Genomic DNA, 26,938 nt, shown 5'->3' on the forward strand with positions numbered 1-26,938 from the left:
CTATTTTATTGACTTGCCTTGTTTCTTTCTTGTTTTATCACCCCAAGTTTTTCCTACTTTTGTTTTATACAGTTATTCTAGGAAATGGTCAAATTAATGACATAAAATATGTTAATGTGAGAGTTTCATTATGTTGTAGGGGGAAAAAAAATCCTTTCCTGGAAAATCCAAAGTGCTAATCAAAAGAATTGATTCCCCCCAAAATAAGTGCGTATTGTGTCAGCTAGTCATTATAACTCTATTTTACCGTCAATCAATAGGTCCTTCTCGAGCAGCCTCAGCCAGGATGCGTTTGATTAAAATTCATGCTGACCTCTCCTGTCTGTAGCAGTTAAGCACAGCTCCTATTAATGCAGGCGTTTGCAGGGTCGATGAGTCCAGCAGGTCACCTTTTGTTCCCCTCCCACGACTCAGTTTCCGATGAGCTCAGAGGCCAGGCTGTCTATCAGTGAAACAGGAAGTTCGCGCAAACTCCAGCTTCCTGCCAAAGTCCAGTTTGGCTTTGGAAGTCATTTTGGAATAAATGACATCATACCTCCAAGAAACTATGAATCTGGTTGCAAAAAAAAGGCTGCCTTTTTTGCTTCTAACTTTTTACTGCCATTTCATTTACTTCCATGTCCAGTCTTATATATTAGTAGATTATTCTTCTGTAAGGTGCGAAGAATTTTCATTGCTTATCTATTTCACTTTGTGCCGGTTTATAGTAGCTTTTTCATTTAGGACATGTTTCAACCTGCTTCTGGTTCATTCGTGTGTGTCCTGCACCCTGAAATCTGTGAGCAGTGTGTAAATAATGATTTCTCCGAATGTGTCTTTGCCTGCTTAGTTTCATGTTTGAGTTATTGGATCTGTTAGAGAGTGTGCAGTCAGCAGAAAGCCTGCAAAGACAAATTAATACTGTCACACACTCGGCTTTACAAGAGCAGGCAACTCATGCAATGTTTATTTTCAGGTAGTTGCCAACACACACACACATACACATATATACACACACACACACATACACATATATTTCACACATTTACACACATACACACAAACACATACACATATATACATTATTTATAAGGGTATTTGTGGTGTATTACCTCATCCTCAACCACATCCTTATCCTCATCCTCAACCTCAAATCACAAAAATGAAACAATTTTTCTCTTTTTAATTTTTTTAAATTTTGTCTTTACCTTATTTTCTCCAACTTCAGTTAGAAATTCCCAGGAAGGAAAAAAAATGCACATTTGTTGACCGAACCAGCGACATTTAACACGATGTGGAAATGTTTCATATTTCTTTTTATAAAACCACTGGGAGATTTGGTCCCCACAAACAGATAAATACACACCCACACCATACTTGTACCTTTTTACCATCAGAAACATTTAGATTTTAACACAGATTTTTTTTTTAAGAATATCTTTCAGCAAGAGATGTTTCCAAGCCTCTGTTATCCTGTGAAATGCATTTGTCTGAGCTTCATGTGAGGTCTTTACTGTGACGCCCTCCTGTGGCTCTCCTCTGATTTCACACGCAAATACTGAATGGGACACAGGTGTAGAGTTAAAAATACACAGCTGAGAGATCAGCTCCATGTCAGAGGATTTTCAGGACTGTCATCTGACATTTAAGTGGAATGAAATGTTCTTTTATATCCTTAAGAGTACCACTCTAGAGTACCGTTTTCTCAGAATGCAGTAATGTAATCAATACACTATATTGCCAAAAGTTTCGGGACATCTGCCTTTACATGCAGCTCATCCATGTCTTTATGGACCTTACTTTGGTCACTGGTGTGCAGTCATGTTGGAACAGGAAGAGGTCATCCCCGAACTGTTCCCACAAAGAGCATGAAATTGTCCAAAATGTCTTGGTATGAAGCTGAAGCATTAAGAGTTCCTTTCACTGGAACTAAGAGGCCGAGCCCAACCCTTGAAAAACAACCCCTGAACTCAATGATTTGGAGGGGTGTCCCAATACTTTTGGCAATATATTGTATATTGTGAAAGAAATGCATTGTATACGTATTTATATCTCAGTAGTGTCCCAGATAGACAAATAGATTTCTGAACATGTACAGTAACACTGAAGAATAATTCTATAATATATAAATCTAGCATGATAAAAGACAGGGTGTTGCTCTGGTGGCCCCATTAAAGCTTCTATGAATAACCCATTTTGAAAGTTAACACTCTCAAACTTACAAATAAAGCTTGAGGAAGCCATTTTTCAAAAAACAAAAAGGATTAAATAAGTAGTTCACCCTGTTGAGGGTCACAGAGTGGATCCAGAGACCATCCAGGTAGAACCCGTAAAAAAGTGTCCTATCCACAGTACATCACGGGGGTTCCACATGTTCACACACTTATTATTAGGAACACCTGTACACCTACTCAATCATGCAATTATCTTAATAGATACATTTTTGGAGAGAGAAAGATCAGCAGAAGACGGGTTACAGGCTACACTAACTCAGAAAATAAAGACTCGGTTTAATTGTAATGAGCAGAAAAGCATGAGACATGAGAAGACCAGAACCTCAGGTTCAATTTCTGTCCATCAGTCTATTTGAGTGTTGTTGCTGACCATTGTGCATCGCTTCATGACCACAATTTACCACCTTCTCATGGCTCATACTTCCAGCATGATGATGCAGCATGTCACAAAGTCATCTTATAACATGACATCAATTTTAGTGTTCCTCTGTGGCTTTTCAGTCACTGGATCTGAATCCAGTAGATCACCTGTGGGATTCACAGCATAGCACAGCAAGTTTAGCTAAAAATCTGCAGCCATTGTGTGATGCAGTCATTTCAACATTAACCAGAATCTCAAAGGAATGTTTCCAACATCTCGTGGAATCCATGGCATGAAGATCTGGGGCTGTTTTAAGAGCAAACCTAGCATCAATGCACTTTTACTAACGAAGTGTTCAACGAGAGATCTAAACGACACGTGATGCCGATTTGGTGTGCGGTTTATACCGGTTTTACCCTTTACAGTGATGCTGCAGTGCAGCTGATAAAACACAGCCAGACTTGTTTCTGTAGGAGATGCTTGTAGCATTCAGGACATGCACAGTCACTGTAGGCTCAGCATTATGGCTCTAATCATTATAGTCTAATTGAGATGCAGAGTTACATGATGGAGCTCGGCTGGTAGAGTCACATTTAGGAGCAGCAGGAACGAGTCTGGCCTGAACTCTAATAGAGTCTATGCCGGAGAGAGCGGACACGGTGTGAGTCTGTCCACAGCCACCGTCTCATTGTGTTGTGCTCTACTTCCTGGGTGTAAATGCTTCTCACTGGTCTAAAAAGAGCAGTCTTTATAGCAGAGTGTCACAGATAAAAGTAGCTTCTCGGTGTAAGCTGCAGCGCCAGGGCCTGTAATTGAGTTGTTATCGGAGATGTATATCAGACGTGACATCTAACAAATAGCCTTTCTTGTTCTGCTCTTTTCCTGTGTCCCTGTGGCTGTAGCCTACGTGCTGCAGGTGAAGGTGGAGATGGAGATGGAGCTTCAGCAGTATGAGAAGGCTAAAGCCGTGCGGGAGGAGCAGTTAGAGAGACTCACGCAGATCTGTCAAGAGCAAGCGGTGAGACACACATCTCTCATTTTATACCATTTACAATACGGATCAGTCCTGCTTTTGCATTGTGTTTTATTTTATCCCACACACCTGATTCAACATCTCTGATAGTTCTCTTCAAGAAGAACACACACACAAAACATTTGTGGAGATGTAGATGAGATAAGTCATTAAATATCACGTCACATGATCTTGTAGACCAACAGAGGGCAGCAGTGCCACATAGAACAGAAAAGCAGGCCACTGTTGATGGGCTCTGGTCATTTTTTTCAGAATAAAGTTCTTGTGATTTAGCAGCTGACCTTTCTTTAGATTTTGGAATTTTGTTCAACAGACATTATATGCATTATATTCATATTATGCATTATATTCACATATTATATGATTTGTTTGTCTCTATTATTCCTTCTTAAAAAGCTATAACCTGTCAGTGTACTTTTTTTTTTAAACTTCATTATTAGTTCTGTTTCATGAGGACTTGAAAATCTGGCATGATGACAAAAATTGATAAAAGTTTGCATCCTCATTGCTTTCTAAGTCTTTTTTTTTTTTAAATGCTGCACAAAGAGATTGAAGAAAATGCTGAGCATGCAAGATACTGAAGAACAATAGTATTACATTCAGAAACGGTAATGCAAACTTTTCTGTAACGATAAAAGAGCGTCTGTGAAACACGAGACGGACGTGACGCGTCTTGTTGCTATAAATTAAATTTCTTCGCCTTCTTCCTTTTGTCCCGAGGGCAATCTTTGGCACTCAGCTGTATGTTACATGACTGAGGCAATTGTGCTGAGCTCTCCAGTCAGATAAGAGCTAAAGTCCCATCTATTTCAGCAAGTCTTATCTAACCAATCAATAGTGAAAGAGCTCATACATCATAGGAATGTGTTGCTTTTCGCTGAGAGAAAAAAAAGACAAATTAGATAACGAGGGCAATGTCCAAACGCAGGATCTGGACGGATCTGACTTGGCGCTTGTCGATATCGGCATGCAGGTCAGGAGTAAACGTCATTAGAGCATTGATTACGTACAGTGAGTGGTGGTTGATAGGATAAATGAATGTAAACGCTCACCTTGGGTGATCTCCAGCAGTGTCACCATAAAAGAACTAAGCAGTGGGAATTAGTGACAACATAAATAAGAAGGGGCAGGAAACAGTGAACTTACAGCAGTTTACAGAAGCGCTTTCTTTCTTCTAAGGAAAAAAATACATTTAAAAAGGTGGAGGAAGTGGTCAGCTGTATTAATGAGATAAATATACATTGATCAGGTATAACATTCTGAGCAGTGACCGGTGAAGTGAATAAGACTGATGATCTCCTCATCATGGCACCTGTTAGTGGGTGGGATATATTAGGCAGCAAGTCAACATTTTATCCTCACAGTTGATGTGTTAGAAGCAGGAAAATTGGACAAGTGTAAGGATTTGAGCGAGTTTGACGAAGGGCCAAATTGTGATGGCTAGACCACTGGATCAGAGCATCTCCAAAACTGCAGCTCTTGTGGGGGGTTCCCGGTCTGCAGTGGTCAGTATCTATCAAAAGTGGTCCAAGGAAGGACCAGTGGTGAACCGGAGACAGGGTCGTGGGCGGCCAAGGCTTATTGATGCACGTGGGGACCCGTGTGATCCGATCCAACAGACGAGCTAAAGGGGTCAGAATACACAGTGCAAGACAGGTCAGGGCTGTTTTGGCAGCAGAAGGGGGACCAACACAATATTAGGCAGGTGGTTATAATGTTATGCCTGATGGGTGTAAGTTGCAGGATGTCTGCCAAACGCTGTAAATGTAAATATTTGGTATGCACATTGTCTTGTGCTGTTTTTCAAATGACATAAAAGTGGATTATTTTATACTTTTGTTAAACTATAGCATCACAAATAAGTAGAGATGGGGCCGATACAATGCCCATGAGCAGTATCTAGGACTCATTAAAATGAATCAAAAGGATTCATTCTAATGATATTTATAATTTAAAATATATAAATATATAATATTTGCAACCTAAGTGATTTTTGTGTGTGAAAGCTGTAGTTTTGCATAAATCACATTTTAGATGTAATTGTTTTTTTGGGTTTTTTTGCATATTTTTATTTTTATCATGTTAAAACTTAGGGTTTTTTTATGTCATTTGATACTCAAGGTTTTAGTATTAATATCAGAAAGGAAAAAGTGGCCTTGTCGTAATTAATATGGAATAACGGGATTTCTTGCTGTACCAGACTGTAGAGTCACACACTGTATCATGAAGTTCTAAAACTTGGTGAACTGCCTGTTAGATTCTGTGTGTATTTGAGCTCATGTCTTCAGTTAAGCCCACTATAATGTTTTCATCATCGCAATGCAGAGTTGCTGATAACTAATTTACTTTTTTAAGCTTCACATTCATTATTGTCACATAGTTTCTGTCATGTGAAATGTCTCCTGTATGTTTCTGTTGTCAGTTTGAGATCAGACAGTTGCGAGCTCACTTGGCTCAGCAGGATTTGGATCTGGTTGCGGAACGTGAAGCTGCTATGCAGATCCATCATGTGTGGGGAAAGCAGAGCAGCAGCTTTCAGGAGGTGGATGGACTTGGACCTGCAGCGTCCGACACTGAGGGCAGAGGCAAGAGGAGAGAGCCAGGAGCTCCTACAGGTAATGACATGAGTCCTCGTAGTGTCCAGTCACACCAGCAACTCTGCAGGTCTTGTATCTGGGCGGGTTTTAGGCACACTATTAAAAACTGACCCAAACAGGAACTCATTCACTGTTGAGCAACTGGTCACCAAACCCGGTGTGATGTCCAACATTATAAGAAATTATTTGGATTCAATTTAAGTAAATGTCTTTATTCAGTTAAATTACTGCCAATAAGCCTAGTTAATAAAGATGATTAAATTTAATTCCATTAAAACAATGTTAACATTGTAAGACTATTGTACACTGATCAGGTATAACATTGTGAGCAGTGACCGGTGAAGTGAATAAGACTGATGATCTGATGACTGTTGAGCAAGTGAACATTTTGTCCTCAAAGTTGATGTTAGAAGCAGGAAAAATGGACAAGCGTAAGGATTTGAGCGAGTTTGACCAAAAGGGCCAAATTGTGATGGCTAGACCACTGGATCAGAGCATCTCCAAAACTGCAGCTCTTGTGGGGTGTTAAAAAAAATACATGTCTATTAGGGCAGTATTTAAAATGTTTAAAGGGGGTACAGAGGAGACAAAAAGGATCATGGTTAGAGCATTTTGTGGTCAATAACTACAATAATGTCATTTCTATACTTCTATTTTTTTTTCTTTATTCTAACTACAAACATAAGCTTCTGGAGTTCTCTAGACACTACTAGACCTTTGACTATAGTTCACTATGGGATCAGTAAAGTCCATCCATCCATCTATCTATCTATCTATCTATCTATCTATCTATCTATCTATCTATCTATCTATCTATCTATCTATCTATCTATCTATCTATCTATCCATCCATCCATCCATCCATCCATCCATCTGTCCATCTATCTATCATTGTGCAGGTTGAGAAATAAAGAACTCAGTGTTGGTTTTAGGGGTGCATGGCACTTTAGCCAAAACATATTGATGCTGAGAGGTGCAATGGTTACATTTAATTGCTCCTGTGTGTGTGTGCGTGTGTGTGTGTGCGTGTGTGTGTGTGTGTGTGTGTGTGTGTGTGTGTGTGTGCGTGTGTGTGTGCTTGATGCCTTGTGATGGATTGGTGTCCCATTAAGAGTGTATTCCTGCCTCATGCACAGTGTCCCCAGTATAGGCTTCTTTTCCAGCAGGACCCTGACCAGAATGATGAGGTTACTAAAGATAAATGAATGAATAAATGAAAGTTTAAAGCTAAGTTACTATTTATCCCTAGTGTCATTTGGGTGACACTGGGCAGTAAATAATGTAACGGTAAATTATGTCCTTTCTTCAAACGTTTATATTCACATGCAATTGTGCAACCAAGAGCTCCTGAGGAACTGATAGGTCAGTGTATAGACTTAGCACTAATTCCTTGACTGATGTAAGGGCACTTCAGAGATGGCGTGATAGTCTCCGAGTGGTTCTGTCCACAGCAGTCCCCTGGGTCATCCATGCAGATCTATCCCCAGGAGCAGTGAGCACCACCAAGTGATTAGACTCAAACCAGGAGTAAGGTGGATCAGGCTGGTCCAGAAAGAAGAAGCGGTCACACTGGGAACTCAGAACATAATAATAGAAGGGTGATAAAAATGTTATCTGCTCGGTACGGTGGACTTGTACAGAGCCAGGATTGGGAGAGAATTTTTGGGATGAAGTTTCAGCAAGGATAATGTTCTGTTTTGGAGGAAATTATTTAAAAAAAACCTCTATTTAGGACATTCACACTCAATATATAAACATAATTAACTGAATATTACTCTCTTGGTAATATTCAGCTTAGAATTCTGAACGAAAACATGCTCCATATTGACTGAACGTAACAAACATTGCTGTGTTTTGTGTGCATGATGTCAGCTCACATCGGGATCTGTATAGCTACAGCTGACACGCTACACACACCCACAGTGCTCTGTGCATTGCGCCATGTTTCTCCTAAAAGCGTACTCAGATATGGCATAAACATCTGTTCCTTTCACCTGAAAAAACCACAATGGTCTGCCGGCAAGCTACACTCTTGCCCCCAGAGGATTGTGGGAGCAGGACCCCGGCGTGTGGCTTCTTTTTCTCATCAGAAGAGCGTCTGGACAAAAAGGGCTGTCGGAGTGGCGCCTGACCTCAGGGGAGCGTTCAGAGAAAAATGAGAGAGAGCTAAAGTAGCCTGAGGCTGTGTGTTTTTAAGTGGCCAAGTCTTATTCACGTCATAGCGGGAGTGGACGAGAGATCCCGAAGACAAAGCCCTTCTTTTTTTGATGTGTGCCAGCGCTTCCCAATGACGTAATGAATGTTCAGAAACGATTAGGACACGGGTATGTTCTGGTCATGCTGTGAATATTTATTGCCATTTTCTGCGCCCGAGAGACTCTAAGACTCGTTTGTTTAAATTATTGCTTCGGATGTCCCCATAGAAATTCTTCAACATTTCGTAAAGAAAAGTAAATAAAGTCGGGCGATAACGTGATCAGGTTTTGACAGAGCATAAAATTCAGTGAAGCTGTCAGGCAGTGAGGTCAAAGCTCAGAGCACACACCAACATCCACCACTACAGGGGCATTAAATCACCCGAATCTGCCTCGAGTGCATTCACCCTCTCACTCCCGCACACTTTCTCACCCTGTCTTTCTCTTTACTCTCCGTCTCGATTGGAGTGAAGAATAAAAGCAGACAGCTTTTACACAGCGTGCGCTCCTCCTTCTCCTCATGTGTTATTTATCCCAGAGTGATGGTCTTGCTGGTGTTTTAAGCCACTACATCTCTCCTCCTGAGCCACTGTCATATAAATATTTTAAACAGTAAAAAATGAATGACATAAAGGCGCTGGGAGTAGGGCTGTGTCTCCTGGGATGAAGGAGTGGCACTTAGAGAGTGGCAGCCTTCCCATTCCGCCGAGTGGATCGTAAGCTTGCTCACTTATCCGGAGTCTGACGCCTAAGCTCCGATCCTACCTGGCCCACTCTTTAAGGTTACACTAGTGTATCCTAGTCATTATAGCACTTGGAACGTGAATCACACATCACACGTAATTTATGTTCAAGGAAAATACCAAGTCACGTCCCAGTGCGCTTGTCCAATGTGAAATTAGTAGCAATAGTAATCTGACTTGTGTTTCTATGTCATGTGAATGATTGCTTTTGTTTCATTTCAGAAAACATCACTCAAGATGACATGAACAATTACATCAGCCAGTATTACAGTGAGCCAAGTAGTGGTAAGAAAACTATTGATAATGTATTAAATGCTCGTTCCGCAATAAGAAAAATGCAACAACAACAAAAAGCTTGTGTTCCATCAACAGGGGATTGCGTAATGGAATACATATGATACGTAAACTACTGGATTCCACACACATGCTAAGAGCGTGACAGCTCCTGCTGCTCCAGCAGTTGGAGAAACCGTATCCATTTGGGGGAATCTGTTAGCTCATGTGTAATCCAGTTAACATTCCTCTCAAAGTGTGGTCCTATAACGCTGAAAAAATGTGACACCACATCCATATGTGCTCACTAAACGTCACGTTCCAAGACCATGGACATTCATGTGCAGTTAGTTCATTTTGGTGTTGTTCATATAGCATAGCTGTAGTTTTAACAAGAGAGATGTGGGGGGTGGGGGGCTCGGGAACCAGGAAAAGGGAAGTAAATCTGGATTTACTGAAAAAGATTTCCTCTGGTAGCTTAGGCTTATAGTTTTCTAAAGTAGTTTTACTATGGGACAGAGAAATGAAATGTACAGTTTTGCATATTTAAACTGAAAAAGCTATTTATGGTTCTAGATTCTTTCACCAGTAAAGTTCGTCTGCGAATCATTTTCCTCCTCGGATACATTAAGCCAAAATTAATCACCTTGTTTTTGTCGCAGATATTGGGGTTCCAGAGCCGGGTGCACGCATCATAACTACTGCAGCCATAGACGTGCACCTGCCCACCAATCCATGCCAGCTGCCTCCATCTCTGGTGAGCGCTGATGGACCAGGCAGCTCAGTGAGCGAGGCTCCCAGCAGCACAGTGTCACGCTCCAGCTGCAGCTTCTCAGCACGTCAGCACAGCGTCAGCAGCCATACACTGGCCTCCAGCAGCGAGTGCAGCTCCACCGTACGAGAGGCATCCACCTCTGACTACAGCGGCCAGCACTGCTGCCCGCCGCCTTACTGCAGCCCACTGACACTGGGCACACAGGGAGGAGGGCACAACCCCAGCGCTGTGGTCCAGGAGCTTCTCTCATCCCTGTCTGAAGACTCGTGTCTGGCCCAGAAGGGCCGAGTGAACCCTCTTAACCTGAAGCTCCCCAGTCCAGCCGGCTCGGCTAAGGCCAGCCCCGAGCTGGAGCACAGGGTCAATATTTACAATAAGAGGAACCAAGAGAGTCTGGCTGTGTTCCAAACCAAGCCGTTGATCCACCTGCAGGGAAACGAGCCATTGCTGGAGGAGAAGTACAGACTCATGGAGCCTGCAGATGCACCAATGACTCACATGCCAGACACGTAGGATAAGGAGTGCAGCAGCATGGCCACCATCACCAGCTGAAGCAGCTTCCTTCTCTCTGTCTCTCTCTCTCTCAGTCTCTCTCAGCCAGCACTGTTCACTCTGACTCCCAGGCTTCTTGCTCTTTAGAAGGGCGCACTGAGCAACACACTAAGGACTTTGCTCTCAGTTGCCTTCTCCAGAGGGGTTTCCCCAACTTCATGGTGAGGAATTGTTGGCATATGTTCCTTCTCTTTCTCTTCTATCTTTTCTCTTCTCTCTCTCTCTCTCTCTCTCAGCAAAACACTTAAACAGTGTGTGTCCCTCCTGCCAAAATTGCACAACCTTCCAGAGCCCAGGGAGAGGCACTTTGGGAGCCATCACTGGAACATTCATCAGGAATTTCCTACTTCAATGTTTGTCCATGTTCGGTGACCGTCTGAAACCAGCAATGGGACACAAACGCACTCAAGCTTTCAGACAGCCACGTAGTACAGAAATGAGGCGGGAATACTTGTGATTCTCTTTGTGTTCTTATTTCAGGGTTGGGTCGAGGTGATGGGTCAACGAGGTAATCGTTTCTATTTGTTTTATTTATATGAATAATAACACAATGTACAGTACAGGCCTACTGATCCGACTGCTGCAGGGTTACATTTGATCTGTGTTCAAATGTGTCGAGCTGTGTTACTCAGCCAAATTTCTTACCTTTGCCTTTCTTACTGATGCTAACGTTTGTATTCAAAATTCTATGACTGGAACAAAGCACGCAACTCAAGTATTTTTAAAAACATGCTTCGATTTGATTTGATTGGAGAAAAATTCAGGAATATAATATTAGAACATCTTTTTTTTTTTTTTTTAAGGAATGATGGGTGAGAATGTTGTCGTAAAACCCTTAACGTTAACCCCGTCCTTTTAGCATGAGCCTTTGAGAATAAAATTTCTGCTTTTTGATTGAGGCTGACTAATCCTGTATTGTTGATTAAGGCATTTTATATAACTGATAATGGGAGAAATTGTAAAGCAAATAAAAGTTGGTCAATTCACTGAATCTGGTGTTTTTCATGTAGGGTGCCTAAATATTACCGCTATTCTGGAAAATGGAAAGAGGAGAAAGACGACCAGACTGTGACTAATTGTTTTGCAAAACAGATTTTTGTTTATTTAAAAGATTTATTCCAAACTGTAAGTCCAGACCAGACAACTAAATGTGAAATTAGCTTATTTTGTCGAATTGCACTGAAATGCAGGAGCATGTCCATTAATGAAAGCAATTTAAACCTGCTTTAAAATTATGTATCACGTTTTTCTTTCATGAAGCGGCCTTTAAATAAAAAAAATAATAAATCAAACTAAAAATGGACTGTCAATGAGAATTGATATTTATTACTCGATAATTGTGTGTGGCTGTTACACAATGAGGCAAAGGCCAAAACATAATGCTACTGACATATTAGATCAGACATCATTAATATACTGACCACATTATGATGCTATTAAATACAGTAACATGACATGTAGACTCCTGAAAACTTTAACAAACTAAAGAAAGGCCTTCAGGAAGGAAGAATGCAGGAGGATTCACGTATCCTGTCTCGTTCATAAAGCATGTGTCCGGCACGGTTACAGTTGAGGCCCTCGAGTATGTCCCAGTTAGAAGCTGAATAATGAATTTCACTTCTTCAGAATCTCGGTCATCTCAGGGACAGCCTGTATGTGGGTATAAAAAAATACAATAAAATCTCATAAGGTTGTAATCATTGTAATCTGATTAACATACACAGACTTCAGAACATTTTTAATCCTGCAAACTATATTGATATTTTGTGTAGATGCACAATATACACTATATTGGCAAAAGTTTTGGGACACCCCAAAACTTTAAGAATTCTTAAAAGAATACTTTTTGAATTCAGGTGTTGTTTTTCAGGGGTTGGACTCGGCCCCTTAGTTCCAGTGAAAGGAACTCTTAATGCTTCAGCTTCATACCAAGACATTCTGGACAATTTCATGCTCTTTGTGGGAACAGTTTGGGGATGACCCCTTCCTGTTCCAACATGACTGCACACCAGTGACCAAAGCAAGGTCCATAAAGACATGGATGAGCGAGTTTGGTGTGGAGGAACTTGACTGGCCTGCACAGAGTCCTGACCTCAACCCCATAGAACACCTTTGGGATGAATTAGAGCGGAGACTGTGAGCCAGACCTTCTTGTTCAACATCAGCGCCTGACCTCACAAATACTCTTCTAGAGGCATGGTCCAAAATTCCCATAAACACACTCCTAAACCTTGTGGAAAGCCTTCCCAGAAGAGTTGAAGCTGTCATAGTAGCAAAGGGCGGGACAACTCCATATTACATTCATGTGCATGTAAAGGCAGACGTCCCAAAACTTTTGGCAATACAGTGTATACTTCCCAATCAAGTCAATTTTAAGTTTTTTTCACTCACTAGAAAATGAGGAAAAGTCCATGGGGGTGAAAACCTATGCAAAGCACTCTATCAGAATGGGACCGGTAGGTATTCAGCTATTTTACATAATTTACAAAACCCTATTAGTTTAAAAGTGAGGTTATGCAAAGCAGCTGAAAAAGAATATCATTACCTGAATATATCCCCTAGATCACTTTTCAGTTTTAGGAAGGGGAGAAAGCTTATCTATATCAATCAGTTATCTGAGGAGTAATCAGGTGTAAACTGATCGGTGAGCAACTCCTCGGTCTATCATTACCGATCACTTCGACAGAGTTTGCACACACACACACACACACACAAATACACCTGCTCCAAGCACTACACATCTTAAATAAAACATGAATGGCAGGGCAAACACGGGAAGATAAACGCCACTAGGTTTACAGGCGCTAAACACCCACAACAGACAGGTGCTGGAGTGTGTGGCAACCCTCTGCCTCCTGCACTTTGTATGCCACTGTAAAACCACAGAAGCCAATGGGGCATGTAAAGCACTGGCAAAGGGGCACTGAAAATAAAGGTGAAAGTCTACACCCCAAACACATGTAGCAACTATCAATTACTTTTCTGGTGTGAAGGGGGGAGAGAGAGAGAGAGAGAGAGAGAGAGAGAGAGAGAGATGCATGTTATATCTACTTCTTCACTTGAATGTGCAGGCCCCAGTTCAAGCCCAGACTCTTGTAATTAATGCAGGTCAATAATTCAGCAGAAGCACATTTCCATTAGCTGGAATAATGCATGCTGCAAGATTTATAAGGGAAAACGGGAGCTTTCATTTCTCCAGACTTTCTGCTTTTTCTGTCCTCTGACTGGAAGTGAGAAGGTAAACTTTGCACTAGGTAAACAGGTGAATACCCAGGAGTCTGATTAAAACGTGCAACTTTTGTTTAATGAAATGTCTTACGATTGAAACCGTAATAGTGTGTGTGATGTTGCTGTACTTTTCTGATCGCTGAGACATGTTTACCTTGAATAAGTCAGCAACCAAGCCTAAATCAGCAACCTGGAAGATGGGGGCCTCAGGATCCTTGTTAATCGCAACAATAGTCTGGAAGAAGGAAAAAAAAAAGTTTTAGACAATGTAGATGTGCTGGAAAGATTTTTTATCTTAAATTCCTGCACAAGGATTAAAAGTGGATTTAGAAATGCAAACCTTTTAATTAAGAATATGAACTAAAACAAGTGGATCCAGATTTCTGTTACTCCAATTATGACTTATTGTGCATATTATAACACATCATGTATTACACAACAGGAAGGGCAACTGCAGGGAAATAATACACCACTGTTGATTGTGATACTTTCATTAATTTATAATAACAACAAACCCCAAAGAGTTCCCCCAAAGGAAAGTGTTGAAACTCACGTTGTGGAAAATCAATGAAAGAGGTTTGATCACTTGCGCTATAGCATACCCTCTAGTTCACTTCCTTAAAGTTAGTTAGACAAAAAAAATTGCAGCTCGTCATGTTACTGAGAAAGACATGCTGGAAAATATAAAGTTACACCTTTACCTGTGAGGGTCACAAAGTACTGGAGACAATGGAGACGTTACAGAAAACCACTATACAAACTATGTTTTCCTATGATTGTAGCACATTTTAAACCTTGCAGCCGGATCCACAGCCCGTGCCGTTAGAGAAGATTAAACAACACCTTCAGGTGTCTGGTGGCCGTTGTAGTACATGCAATTATAGTTTACGGAACAAATTCTCTGAAAATAAAGCAGGAAGATTTGGGTGGTCTGCTAGATACTGAAGCACTGTCACAAAGAGCCACACGGACGAGATACAGATCAGGCAGAAAATGCATGTGAATAATGCATGCAGGTAAAAAGCTCCTCCAGATCACATTTAGAAATCGCTCTCCAGTTGAACACACCGTCAAGTTCGATATGAGGAAGAACTTGGGACAGACATTCGGGAAGATTCAGTGCCTGCTACAGGGCAACAGACTATTACAATCTTCACTATTTCTATTACAGCTTCTTCTAATAACAGAGCAGAATGTTCATTTGCATAATATTGTGGTGGTGGTGGTGAATTATCCTACCTTACTGTCCTTCATTCCAGCAAGATGCTGAATCGCTCCAGAAATTCCAACTGCAATGTACAGCTCCTGTGAACAGAGCAAACAAGTTCATCCCAGTCCTGCGCAGACTCAGCATGAACTCACAGTGGTTTTAATGAAAAGCAGAATGTTCTCTATAATAACTCAGTAACATTATCACCATTCTTCATTACACATATCGAGCAGAATATTTTGGTTCACGACTCAGTCACATGACTCTATTTATCTTCAGCTAAGCAGGTGTCACTGATTCGTGCTAAAATACTGACTAACTATTTTCGATTTAACTACTATTAACCTAAACATTTCCCTAATTAATCTATCAAACCGAATTACACTTATCTCTTTATCTCTATTCATTACCCTGACAGTAATGAATCGTTTAAGAACAGAATAACTCATTTATTAAAGCTTTCAGGGCCCAACTGAGCTCTTCCCTAATCAGTTCCTGCCTCGGGCAGAAATATGGCAGGTACAAATGCGCTGCTTAAATGCAGAATACTGAATGTGACTGCTGCCTGCAACTAGCACTTATAAAGCCTGAGAAACAGCATGCATCCAGATCTATTGCACTGAAATGAATAAATATGGAAGCTACAATAAATGTGCTTTTTTATTTTTTTTTTTTTAGAATAAACCTAATTTCACTGAAAGGATGTAGTGGTTAGAAAGGTGGTTAAGCACAGGCCTTGGGCAAACCACACGCACATATCTAGTATGGTCAGTGAAATACCCAAGCACCCCATCTGAACATTTCCCGGGCCAGAACAGCCTTCCCCAAGTAATCCCTCAAAAGCAGACTCTTAACGGGGTGTAGCGTGAAAGAGCCCCCACCATTCCCTTCCCCTCTTTCACCACCCCTGGCCCCCCGGGACAAGCTCTCAGCTTAATGCACTGCCCTATGAATATTTTAGTGCTGTTTAATGTGACTGCCGTGCTTTCCCAGGAGCACAGCATCAATTTGTGAACACACAGGCAGCCTCAGTCCTAAAAGCCAGGCCACATATAACTGTAACAAGGCCAAGCCAGTACAGTATTTTGCTCCAGTCTCTCTTACTCCAGTCTATACCGAGACACAGTCATGGACGAGTCTGAAAGAAAAGTTTGACTCTTCAATCAGAAATGCACAGCAAAAGAAGCTGAAGCTTTTATGCAATGGAGCAAGATTAGATAAGCGCATATTGGTCATAATGCCACAATCTGTGTAATTGGAAGTTCATGTTCAATTTTAGTAAAAACTAACGAGTAATGGGAAAATGTTAATAGTCAGGATTGGGGGAAAAAAACAAACCAGTAACTTAAAAAACTAAACAAATGGTTTTTAGTCTGATGCTTTTTCAGACAAGATGATCCAAGTCTACTATGTATTTTTTTTATTTTTAAAATTTTTATTTTTTATTTTTTTCGCTTTAATGGACCCTTAACACCACTCAGTATGAAGTATAGAAATGTTCTTAATCCCACTCCTGCCTGGTCACTAAGGAATTCCTTATTCACTTTTTATTTTTTGGAATCCTTTAAAGCAAATTAAAATGTATTTAAAATGATTAGTAGTGCCCAGTGCTGGTCACTATCCTATCTCTCTCAATGAGTTTAAAGTTCCTCGAAACAGTACAAAGGTTGGGGCTGAACATAAAGGGGGGGGGGCCTTTGTTTAAAAAGGAAACTAAAATGGTATGAATTGAAGTTGAAATTTTTTACTTAAATTGTTTGATACATTTACATTTTTGTTGCATGAACAAAAATTGTTGAGATGACTATAAATTACTGGTCTAAATATTAAAATCACTTTAGCTTTCCTTCAGAATGATTACAAATCCACAAATGCCATGGAGCATCCGACAAGCATGTCAAAACATTTGGTGAGCCGGGTTTGAAACCGGGTTGCCTGATTTGAGCCGAGGGCAGACATTTACAGCAGTCTGCTCCACTAATGGCTCTGGTAAATCATTTAGGAGCCTGAATGTGCCATTAACTACATTACGGCAGCTCCAAGCCGCTCTAATGTGTGGATAATGACAGTTGGGAGGTCCCACTTGAACCAGATAATGGAAAATTAACCTTTTTAAAGAGCAACAAGAATCCATCTTTATCCGACTACAAAAAAGACTGTTGGCTTAAAAGTTGGAGCAATCCATCAGATACTTCAGAAAGTATGGTGGATGTAAAGAATGATGCCTTCTGATGGACCATCAGTCATGTTTATAAACAGTATGAGCAGTATGAGCATTAGGAGTCGTTTGGAAATCAGTAAACAGCAGTCAAGTTCATCTGCAAATAAACATATTACTTACAGGCGCTACAATCTTTCCTGTCTGTCCAACCTGCAAGTCATTGGGGACATATCCAGCATCTACTGCAGCTCTGGAGGCACCAACTTGTGAAATAAAAGTACATTATATTCAGTTTCTACCCAAATGAACATGTTAATTCTTGAGGAAAAAGAACTCTCACTTAACAGATAATCATTTTCAATCACATTATGAACCACACCTAGTAAGGAAAATATTACCCTACTTACCAGCAGCATTTAACTTGTCAGCCAGGTCATAAAGCAGCTTGAAGTTCTCACCACTCTTCAGACCTCGGCCTGTTAGGAGACACAGAAAGCAGACAGCCATATAATATAACATTATTGACAAGATTATGACTCGTGTCAAATCAATACTGGCTTGCTTTTCAACCTATTGATTGACCATGCTCAAAAATTATGAGTAATATTCCGCATCATGACACACACTTCAGTTTCGAATTGAATGGATTAGGTACAAATGAAACACATTCATTGCACTGCACATGAGTAGCCACCTATTAGAACACAGTTGTTCTTATGAACAGCCTCTTACCTCCAGACACAACAACCTTGGCACTGGTGAGCTCCGGGCGGTCACTCTTGGTCAGATTCTGCTCCAGCCATTCAGATATCCCAGCAGGAGCAGCAGGAGACACTACAACAGCAGCAAAATCATCATTTCTGAACGTTCTGAAGATCAAATGGCAATTTCTCCAAACTCTCATTTAAATTGTGTTTATCTACACTCGACATGGATGAAAAGAGTCATTTTGTTGCCATACACTAAGTCAAGTACCTTGTTCCGACGTCGCACTTCCTCCCTGTTTAGCAGGTTCGAAAGAAGTCCCTCTTACTGTGAAGACCTTGACTTTTTCATTGCACTTGACAGTGCTAAGGGCATTTCCTAAGGCAAACACAATACAGAGATTGAAGAGGCTCACACTTTGTCATATAAGGTTTTTCTGAATCGCTGCACATGAATTCATTTTAACCCAGAACTACTTCCGAGAACGCGAAAGACACTGAGCAGAGTCTTTAAAACAGGCAAGCTGACAAAAACCATTGGCTCTAAGTGGCAAAGATTGATTTCGATAGGTTCAGAAGAAACAAACAACCATGTGCAGCTCTGCAGCGTTCAATCTGATCTGAATGCTTGAACAGAACTTCAGCTCCTCGAACCAACTAACAATTTTTCATTCATTTAATCCATGTGAACATTCCTATGAAATAGCACTTATGGAAAATTTCAGAGAACCGTGTAGTGTTGTAGACTGGACTCACGTTTAGTGAACAGCTATTTAAAAATAATTTATGGTACAAAGCAGAAGCCCTACGTGAAAAATGTTACAAGAAGATTGCAAAAATGAAGTACGTATACACTTGCCAAAAGATAAAGTGGTTAAAGACAGCATTTATTGTACATTCTGATGCAGGCTGATTTCATAAGAGACATTTGGGACATAATTACTGAAATGCTGGTCAAAAGGGCACCAAGAAACAATTTTTTAGAAAATACTGATTTTTCAGTGAAAATCTGATTTAATACACGAGAGTGAGTCACTGGTTGCATATTCATCCAAAAGTAGTAAATCCTATGAACAAGCACAGGAATGTTCTTGTGAGAAGGACAAGAGAAACATGAGGTGAATTGGAAGACCTTCTATACAAGTTACACAAAGTACTTCATTCAAATGATTACAACTTCACAATTACCTGCATAAATTGTCCTCACAAATGTGTCAGGGGATTTGATCTCAATGATGTCCGAGATCGGAGCAACATCCAGCTTGGAAGCCACTCTGGGAAGAAGATTCTAGAAAAGATGGGATTTCAAAATAGAATTTAGACGTGTAGTCTAGCAAATATATATATATATATATAAAAAACTTAAAAAATACACCAGCGCTTGCGAGTTTCTTATTTTTCCGCTCCAATAATATCAGCACTGGATGAATTTCAGCTTTCTTTAATTAAGATAGAATGATCTACTGAGAACTCAACCCAATCTCAAATTAGAATAATAATCTCTTATTATTTACCAAATACAGTAATACCTTGACTTACGAGTTTAATTCGTTCTGTGACCGAGCTCGTAACTCAATTTGCTCATATATCAAATTAAATCTCTATTAAAATGAATTGAAATACTATTAATCCGTTCCAGCCCCCCAAAAACCACACCAATTTTTTTTGTTACGTGTTTTTAAATAAGAAAAATGTACTTTATAAATAACAAATAATGTATACAAAAATAATACATAATAAAAGAGAATGTAAAGAAATAAACTGGTATTATTAAGTGTATTTACCCTGAAGATCAGATGAAGATGCTAGTGGAGGTGGAGGAGATTGGCGGAGTTTTTCATTTCGTGCTCTATCGCTTAACCTAACTTACTCGCTACACACTTAATGCTACAATTAATTAAATTTAACTTACACACTCTGCTACACTTTATCGCTAAACTTAATTGCTACTTTTTTTTTTATTTTTATTGTTTCACTTCACTTAAACATCTTCTCTGACTTTTGCCTTTTTCGCCACACTTTCCTCGCTTTCCCTTGCAGAACGTTTCAATAAAAACCTGTCCAAGGAGGTTTGTTTCTTCCTCCCTTTCAAAATGTTTGGAAAATGAGTGAGGAAGTGTCGTTACACAGCGCCAACGCACGACCTGGAGAGATAACCACGTGAACTGACCACTCACTGGGCTACCAAGTGGCGGGTGGCGTAAGCTCGCGCGCTCGTAACTCAGATCTCAGCTCGTATCTTAAAGCAAAAAAATCAACCGAGCGACGTCTCGTATCTCGGAAAACTCGTAAGTTGAGTCACTCGTAAGTCAAGGTTTCACTGTACATATTGTTGCAGCTTCACAGCATTCCAATCTGATGGTGATGGATGTTGGAGAGTGTAAGAATCCAGCATTTTCTTAGACATTTTTTACCTTTTCAGTTATACAATGCTGACTATCTAGTAAGCATATTCAATGACAAACAATATACATGGTATTGATTTTATGTCATATTGATCTGTATAAATAAACCTCTTCCTGCAAGACCCAAGAGTTTACAAGAGAACATGTCTAAATAAACAACATGATGAAAACCAAAGAGCTATCAAAACAACCTCTGGATTTTTCTAGAAAAGTACACTATATTGCCAAAAGTTTTGAGACACCCCTGCAAATCTTTGAATTTGGACTCGGCCCCTTAGTTCCAGTGAAAGGAACTCTTAATGCTTCAGCGTCATACCAAGACATTTTGGATAAATTCAGGTTTCCAACTTTGTGGGAACAGTTTGGGGATGACCCCTTCCTGTTCCAACATGACTGCACATCAGTGACCAAAGCAAGGTCCATAAAGACATGGATGAGTGAGTTTGGTGTGGAGGAACTTGACTGTCCTGCACAGAGTCCTGACCTCAACCCCATAGAACACCTTTGGGATGAATTAGAGTGGAGACTGTGAGCCAGACCTTCTCCTCCAACATCAGTGCCTGACCTCACAAATGCGTTTCTAAAGGAATGGTCAAAAATTCCCATAAACACACTCCTAAACCTTGTGGAAAGCCTTCCCAGAAGAGTTGAAGCTGTTGTAGCTGAAAAGGGTGGGACAACTCCATATTACATTCAAGTGCATGTAAAAAAAAAAAAAAGATGTCCCAAAACTTTTGGCAATATAGCGTATCAAGGGTTAGCTTAGTAAAAGGAATTCTCACTTTAAATAATCTATTATTCAAAATAAAAGAAGTCATAGGTAACTTCCAAGGAGATGGACAGCTCCACAACTCATGTGGGCTTTACAGAGGACAATCTTAGCCCAGACCCATTATGGAAAATTGGCAAGTAAAAAAAATAAGCATATAAAAAAGTCTTTTTGACAAAAGACAAGTTAGAAAGGCTTTCTTGTTTAATGAGTACTCAAAAATATTGCTCAGTACACTGAGAACACCATTATAACCATGAAGCACGGTGGTGGTAGAATCATGTTATGAGAATACTTTTCATCGGCAGGGCCTGGGAAACAAGATGGGAAACAAAATACAGAGAAATTCTAGAAGGTCGCCTGTTCTAGTCTACAGAGGCTCACCCTCCAATAGGTCAGTGGCCCTAAGCATACTGCCAGAGCTACACTGGTGGAGTGGATCAAAATCAAAACAAAGAACCTAAACTGTGTGAATAGTCAAAATCCAAACATCAGTCATCTGACAATCTGTGAACATTTGGATGGTTGGCCAAGAGAATTTTTGCCAAGAGAAATTTTGCCAAGAGAAATTACGAAAAATATTAGAATCCAGTTGTGCAAAGCTGATAAAGATGATAAAAAAAAAAAAACTGGAGCTGAAATAATTCCATTTGAAATTTCTGGCATTTATCAGACGCCCTTATCCAGAGCGACAATTACAATTATCTCATTTAATACAACTGAGGGTTAAGGGCTTTTCTCCGGGGCCCATCAGTGGCTTTTTCTGTTTAACTTTTGCGTCAAAATAAAAAAAAAATGTATTCAGCATCACTCAACCACCAGCAGGCAAAGTTTCTACAATAAAAAAAAAAACACTGAATAGTGTTACTCCAATAATAAGGCCTCCTGTATATGGGCTAAATTCATAAAAACATTACATATTATAAAGACTTCTGTCATGAAGTAAAAAGTAAAGGTTCGGGCTCTGCAATGTGTGAAAACGTCCACCATCTCGAACCTCAGACAGAACACAAACATCCTGTCTGAGAGAGGGAAAAATGCCTGGATGTGAAAAATATCACATAGTGGTACCTCAAGTGTTTCATATAGTGACATAATGAAACCAAATCCACCACTTAAAAAATCCATCATATGAAATACATCTAGCTAGTGAGGAATTTGAGACTAATATATCTATTTGGTCTGGGGTTACGCTGCACAAGATACTGTTAAATGTATTACAATTGAATTTAAATACCATTAGATCTGCCGGCTGACAGTTTGGCTGCAGAATGACAAATCGCTGTGCATTATAATGGTGGGCTGGGCTTCACTTCACTTACTTCAGACTTCTCAAACAATTCAGAAAGGATAAAGTCCAGCACAACATTAACTATGGAGTGTCAGACATGATTCATATCCCATTTATACTCCACAATAAACCCATTGAGAATAACTACAACAGATCAGAGCAAATGTTACATAGAGAATATTACAACCTACTTCACTAAAGAAACAGAACAAAAAAAGAGGGGGAAAGAGTGGGAGGGGGGAAGCAATGAAAGTGTGTATTTGTTAATAGTGTGTATGGAACAAGTTATTAGCAGGTTTAAGTATGAAAATGTGAAAACTTGGTGAGAGGCTAGTGAATGAAGGAAGGCTTTCAGATGCTGTTAATGCAAGTGACACTGAGAACTCGTTCGTGTAAATAAAAGTTTTGATGTGATTGTTTTTAATAACGCACTTCACCTTCACACCTGCCTGCTGGATTACAACAGCGCATCCCAAAATATATTCATGTTTTTATTACAAATTCATATTTTAAAGCGAATCAAATATTAACTCCTGTGTACTGCATGCCTTGTGTTTTTACTGTACTATAAACACCTTATATATTTTAATTACCTTTCCAAAGGCAGACGCTCCTGCACAGATGTGTGTAAAATTGAATTGTTGCTGGGTCGCCAAGATGAGAGGCGTCAACTCCTCTGTGGAGGAAAAAGAGGAAACAAGCTACATTTTACTTTGGATCCTATTATAATGACTAATCTTCAAAATCTTAAAGAATAGCTGCCTCAAATTTTTCAGGGTCCCTGGGTTAAATTCTGAGTATGGGGTGTTGTCTGTGTGGAGCTTCTCTGCAAGTTTTTCTTGCGTTTGCACGGGCTTCCTACGGTGGCTGAGAAGTGCAAAACAAAATAACGAATCAGAAAACACAAGGACGATTCAGACAGAAGCGGAAAAGGTAGGTATAGAATGGAATTCTTCCCTCTGACTGGACAAGACATGATACGCTATCAGTATATCCAACATCATGCCATATGAACATTCTTCCTCACAGTAGCACTGAATGAAGTCCATTTTTTCCTTAAAAAAGTTTTAAAGTTGCACTATCGAATAAAATGGTTTAAAGTGAAGGCAGAACACATGTACAAAAAATAAAGTTAGATACACAATTTCCTACTTCCTGTATATCCTGAGTGACAGATGTCTTGTCCAATCAGATGGAAGACTTCCATTCACAAACTATACCTACCTTTTCTGCTTTGTCTGAATTGTCCTTGTGTTTCTGGATTTGTTGTTTTGTTTTGGACTTCTCGGCTACCGCAGATTCCTCCAACAATAGGCTAGGGTTAGATGTACCATTTCTGTCTAGTTGGAAGACTCCCCTAGTATTTCTATTAGCTTAATGTTATAGGCAATTAGTTTGACAGATGTTAATTAAAGCCAACTATTTTAATTCAATCACTGAATCCCTCTAATGCAAATAAAATGGTTTTTCCTTGATCATCCCTTCTAATACTTTACCTGGTAACAATCCTTTATAGACATCATGCTGTGCAACCAGAACCTTTTTCACTCCCTCAACTTGTGAAAGCTGCTCTGCCACCTGCACACAAAACACATTTCAGCCTCTGAAAGCAGACCTTTAACCAGTGATAATCAAATTATGATCAGATCAGAGTGTCCATGTACCTTAGTGCAGTTTGTTCCAGCAACGAGACAGGACACCTCTCCGCCGAGTTTGCTGGCTGCTGTGATAGCATTGAGAGTGATGGGCGTCAGGGTGTCATTGTTGTGCTCCGCAACAACCAGGGTGCTCTGAAACCTCCGGATCAGTCCTGACTTTTAGGAGAAAATAAAGACATGCTCCATGTTTACAAATTCTGCAGCTAAATTCTTTTTAAGCAGTTGAGTGCTGCATTAAAGTTGCAGAGGGACAATGCTAGCAAACGCGGTTACAATGGTGTTTAATAGGAGAAAAATTTAGCCAAACATAAGCAAAAAACAATTGAGCTTGTTCTCTCATTCAGAATGTTTGTCTTCATAGATGTGGAGAAATTGGAGAGTTAAGTCAGAATCATAGTTACACTATAGTGCCAAAAGTTTTGGGATGTCTGCTTTTACATGCACATGAATGTAATATGGAGTTGTCCCGCCCTTTGCAGCTATAACAGCTTCAACTCTTCTGGGAAGGCTTTCCACAAGGTTTAGGAGTGTGTTTATGGGAATTTTTGACCATTCCTCTCTAGAAGCGCATTTGTGAGGTCAGGCACTGATGTTGGACGAGAAGGTCTGGCTCGCAGTCTCCACTCTAATTCATCCCAAAGGTGTTCTATGGGGTTTAGGTCAGGACTCCGTGCAGGCCAGTCAAGTTCCTCCACACCAAACTCATTCATCCATGTTTTTATGGACCTTGCTTTGTGCACTGGTGTGCAGTCATGTTGGAACAGGAAGGGGTCACGCCAAACTTGAAGAGTGGGGTCATCTTGAACTTGAACTTTGTGGGGTCATCCCACAAATTTGAAGAGGGAGCATGAAATTGTCCAAAATGTCTTGGTATGAAGCTGAAGCATTAAGAGTTCCTTTCACTGGAACTAAGGGGCCGAGCCCAACCCCTGAATTTAATGATTTTGAGGGGTGTCCCAAAACTTTTGACAATATAGGGTATCTATGAGACGAATGAGAGGACCAGCACAATGACAGCGATTGAAGACAACCTTCAACACAAAATTTGGGGAATTACAGAATGATCTGTTTGAGAGTGAGATGAGAAGGCGAGAGAGCTCTAAAGACTAAAGCACCGCTGCACCACTCTCTTTAGACAGAGGTGTTCTCAATCACGGGCAACACTAACGGAGTGTAGACAAACTGCATTATGGGTAGACCTTATTTCAGTGAAAATTAGCAAGTGATTCAGGGAGGATTTTTCTTTCAGTGTCTCACAGGTTTAAAGGATTGCATGTTTTATAAGAAAGTATTTTCAGTCTAGGAGAAAGGGAATATGTGAAGCAGCAGGGATATGGGGTCTATAAATGGCACAGTGACAGCTGACATCCGATAGCTGGTGTAGCTCTTACTGGTTCAATCCAAATCTACCACAGTAGATTTGACTGATATCTGATTGTCAATAATCTGATCAATACTCTGACCATCAATAATCTGATCAATATGTTGATCAATACTTTTGGGGATGGGCGGGGGTCACACTGGATTTAGAAAAAAATAAACAACTATGATATATGGAAAATAGTTTTGGAAATAATAAACATTCATTACATCCTGAAATTATCCTCATTATACTGTTCAGCCATTTTTAATCCACAGATTTAACCTTGGGTGTTATAACACCGATACTGTATACATGAAATAAATAACATTGACATGTAGTTAAAAGTTAACCAGCTGACCGACTAGAAGGCTGTTTAGTTCGTTTTGACCACAGCTGGGAATGGAGATAACTATTATTTAGATTTTGTCTATATTTTTAAACAGAAAGGTTTGTTTTCAGACAGCAAGTGAAGCAAGTGTCTCGCGCACAGTGTCGCTGAGGTGAAATATCTAGGTGAAAGGTAAGGCTAGTTAGCTGGTTAGCGTTAACATGATCAATTGTAAATAATAATAATTATTATAATAAGAAATACAGCCCCGTCAAATCATTTAGCTAGTTTGCAAAATGACATAACTTCATCTTAGAAGAATAACCGTGTTAGTTAGAATAAAGATCATGTGATGCAGATCTTAACCCATCAAGTGCAGTTTGCTAGCTAGAGCTGTTAGCGGGCAATGCTAATTTCAACTTATTCAAAACACCTTTGCAGTTATTCAATTATGTCCCTAACCAGCAAAGCAGAAAGGTATTAAATGTTCCCAAAGCAGCATAAAGCACTGCTGTACACACGGATCTTACCAATGTCCTGAGGTTTGGCTTGGTGATAGCTTTGAGCATGATGCTAGCAGCAGCAGTCACTTTCTCCCACACTGTTACCAAGGAGGATTAGCCGCAGAGTCTCGCGCGATTCCATGTAGCGTCACGTGACTTACACCGCTTCAGCTTCGAAGAAACGCCCACTTATAAATACCTGGTTTTATAGGCTATAACAAAACAAAACAAAAAAGTGTTTTCTTTTTTCTTTTCTTTTCTCGTTTTTTTTACATTTGCTTGCAAACAAAAGTTATACCTCCTCTTTGGCCTTCCTCTTTGCCTCCTGCCTGGCAGCTCCATGTCCAACATTCTCCTACCAGTATACTCACTCTCCCTCCTCTGGACATGTCCAAACCATCTTAATCTGTCCTCCCTAACTTTGTCCCCCAAACGTCCAACATGAGCTGTCCCTCTGATGTACTCGTTCCTAATCCTGTCCAACCGTGTCACTCCCAAAGAGAACCTCAACATCTTCAGCTCTGCTACCTCCAGCTCTGACTCCTGTCTCTCCCTCAGTGACACTGCCTCTAAACC

At 40.2% G+C, this 26,938-nt stretch overlaps 2 protein-coding genes across 4 annotated transcripts in view; one reads left to right on the forward strand and one right to left on the reverse strand.

The window, feature by feature from the left end:
* tmem266 (transmembrane protein 266) overlaps window positions 1-12,214 on the forward strand; it is a 52,481-nt gene extending 40,267 nt beyond the window's left edge. For all 3 annotated transcript variants that reach the window (XM_058408377.1, XM_058408379.1, XM_058408378.1), the window contains 4 exons: window positions 3,477-3,592; window positions 6,030-6,222; window positions 9,365-9,427; window positions 10,078-12,214. In XM_058408377.1, the coding sequence (XP_058264360.1) occupies window positions 3,477-3,592; window positions 6,030-6,222; window positions 9,365-9,427; window positions 10,078-10,703 (998 nt within the window). In that variant the 3' untranslated portion in view covers window positions 10,704-12,214. The remainder of the gene's footprint in view (window positions 1-3,476; window positions 3,593-6,029; window positions 6,223-9,364; window positions 9,428-10,077) is intronic.
* etfa (electron transfer flavoprotein subunit alpha) lies at window positions 12,044-26,548 on the reverse strand. Its single transcript, XM_058408381.1, has 12 exons — window positions 26,390-26,548; window positions 24,175-24,324; window positions 24,007-24,088; window positions 23,104-23,186; window positions 19,234-19,333; window positions 18,317-18,424; window positions 18,074-18,175; window positions 17,749-17,817; window positions 17,522-17,604; window positions 15,210-15,275; window positions 14,125-14,205; window positions 12,044-12,392 (listed from the first exon to the last, which is right to left on the reverse strand). The coding sequence occupies exons 1-12, from the start codon at window positions 26,426-26,428 to the stop codon at window positions 12,357-12,359; spliced, it is 999 nt and encodes a 332-aa protein (XP_058264364.1). The 5' UTR covers window positions 26,429-26,548; the 3' UTR covers window positions 12,044-12,356.
* Window positions 26,549-26,938: the final 390 nt, after the last annotated feature.

This window comes from Hemibagrus wyckioides, linkage group LG14 (assembly GCF_019097595.1).
Source record: "Hemibagrus wyckioides isolate EC202008001 linkage group LG14, SWU_Hwy_1.0, whole genome shotgun sequence".
NCBI classification, from domain to species: Eukaryota; Metazoa; Chordata; class Actinopteri; order Siluriformes; family Bagridae; genus Hemibagrus; species Hemibagrus wyckioides.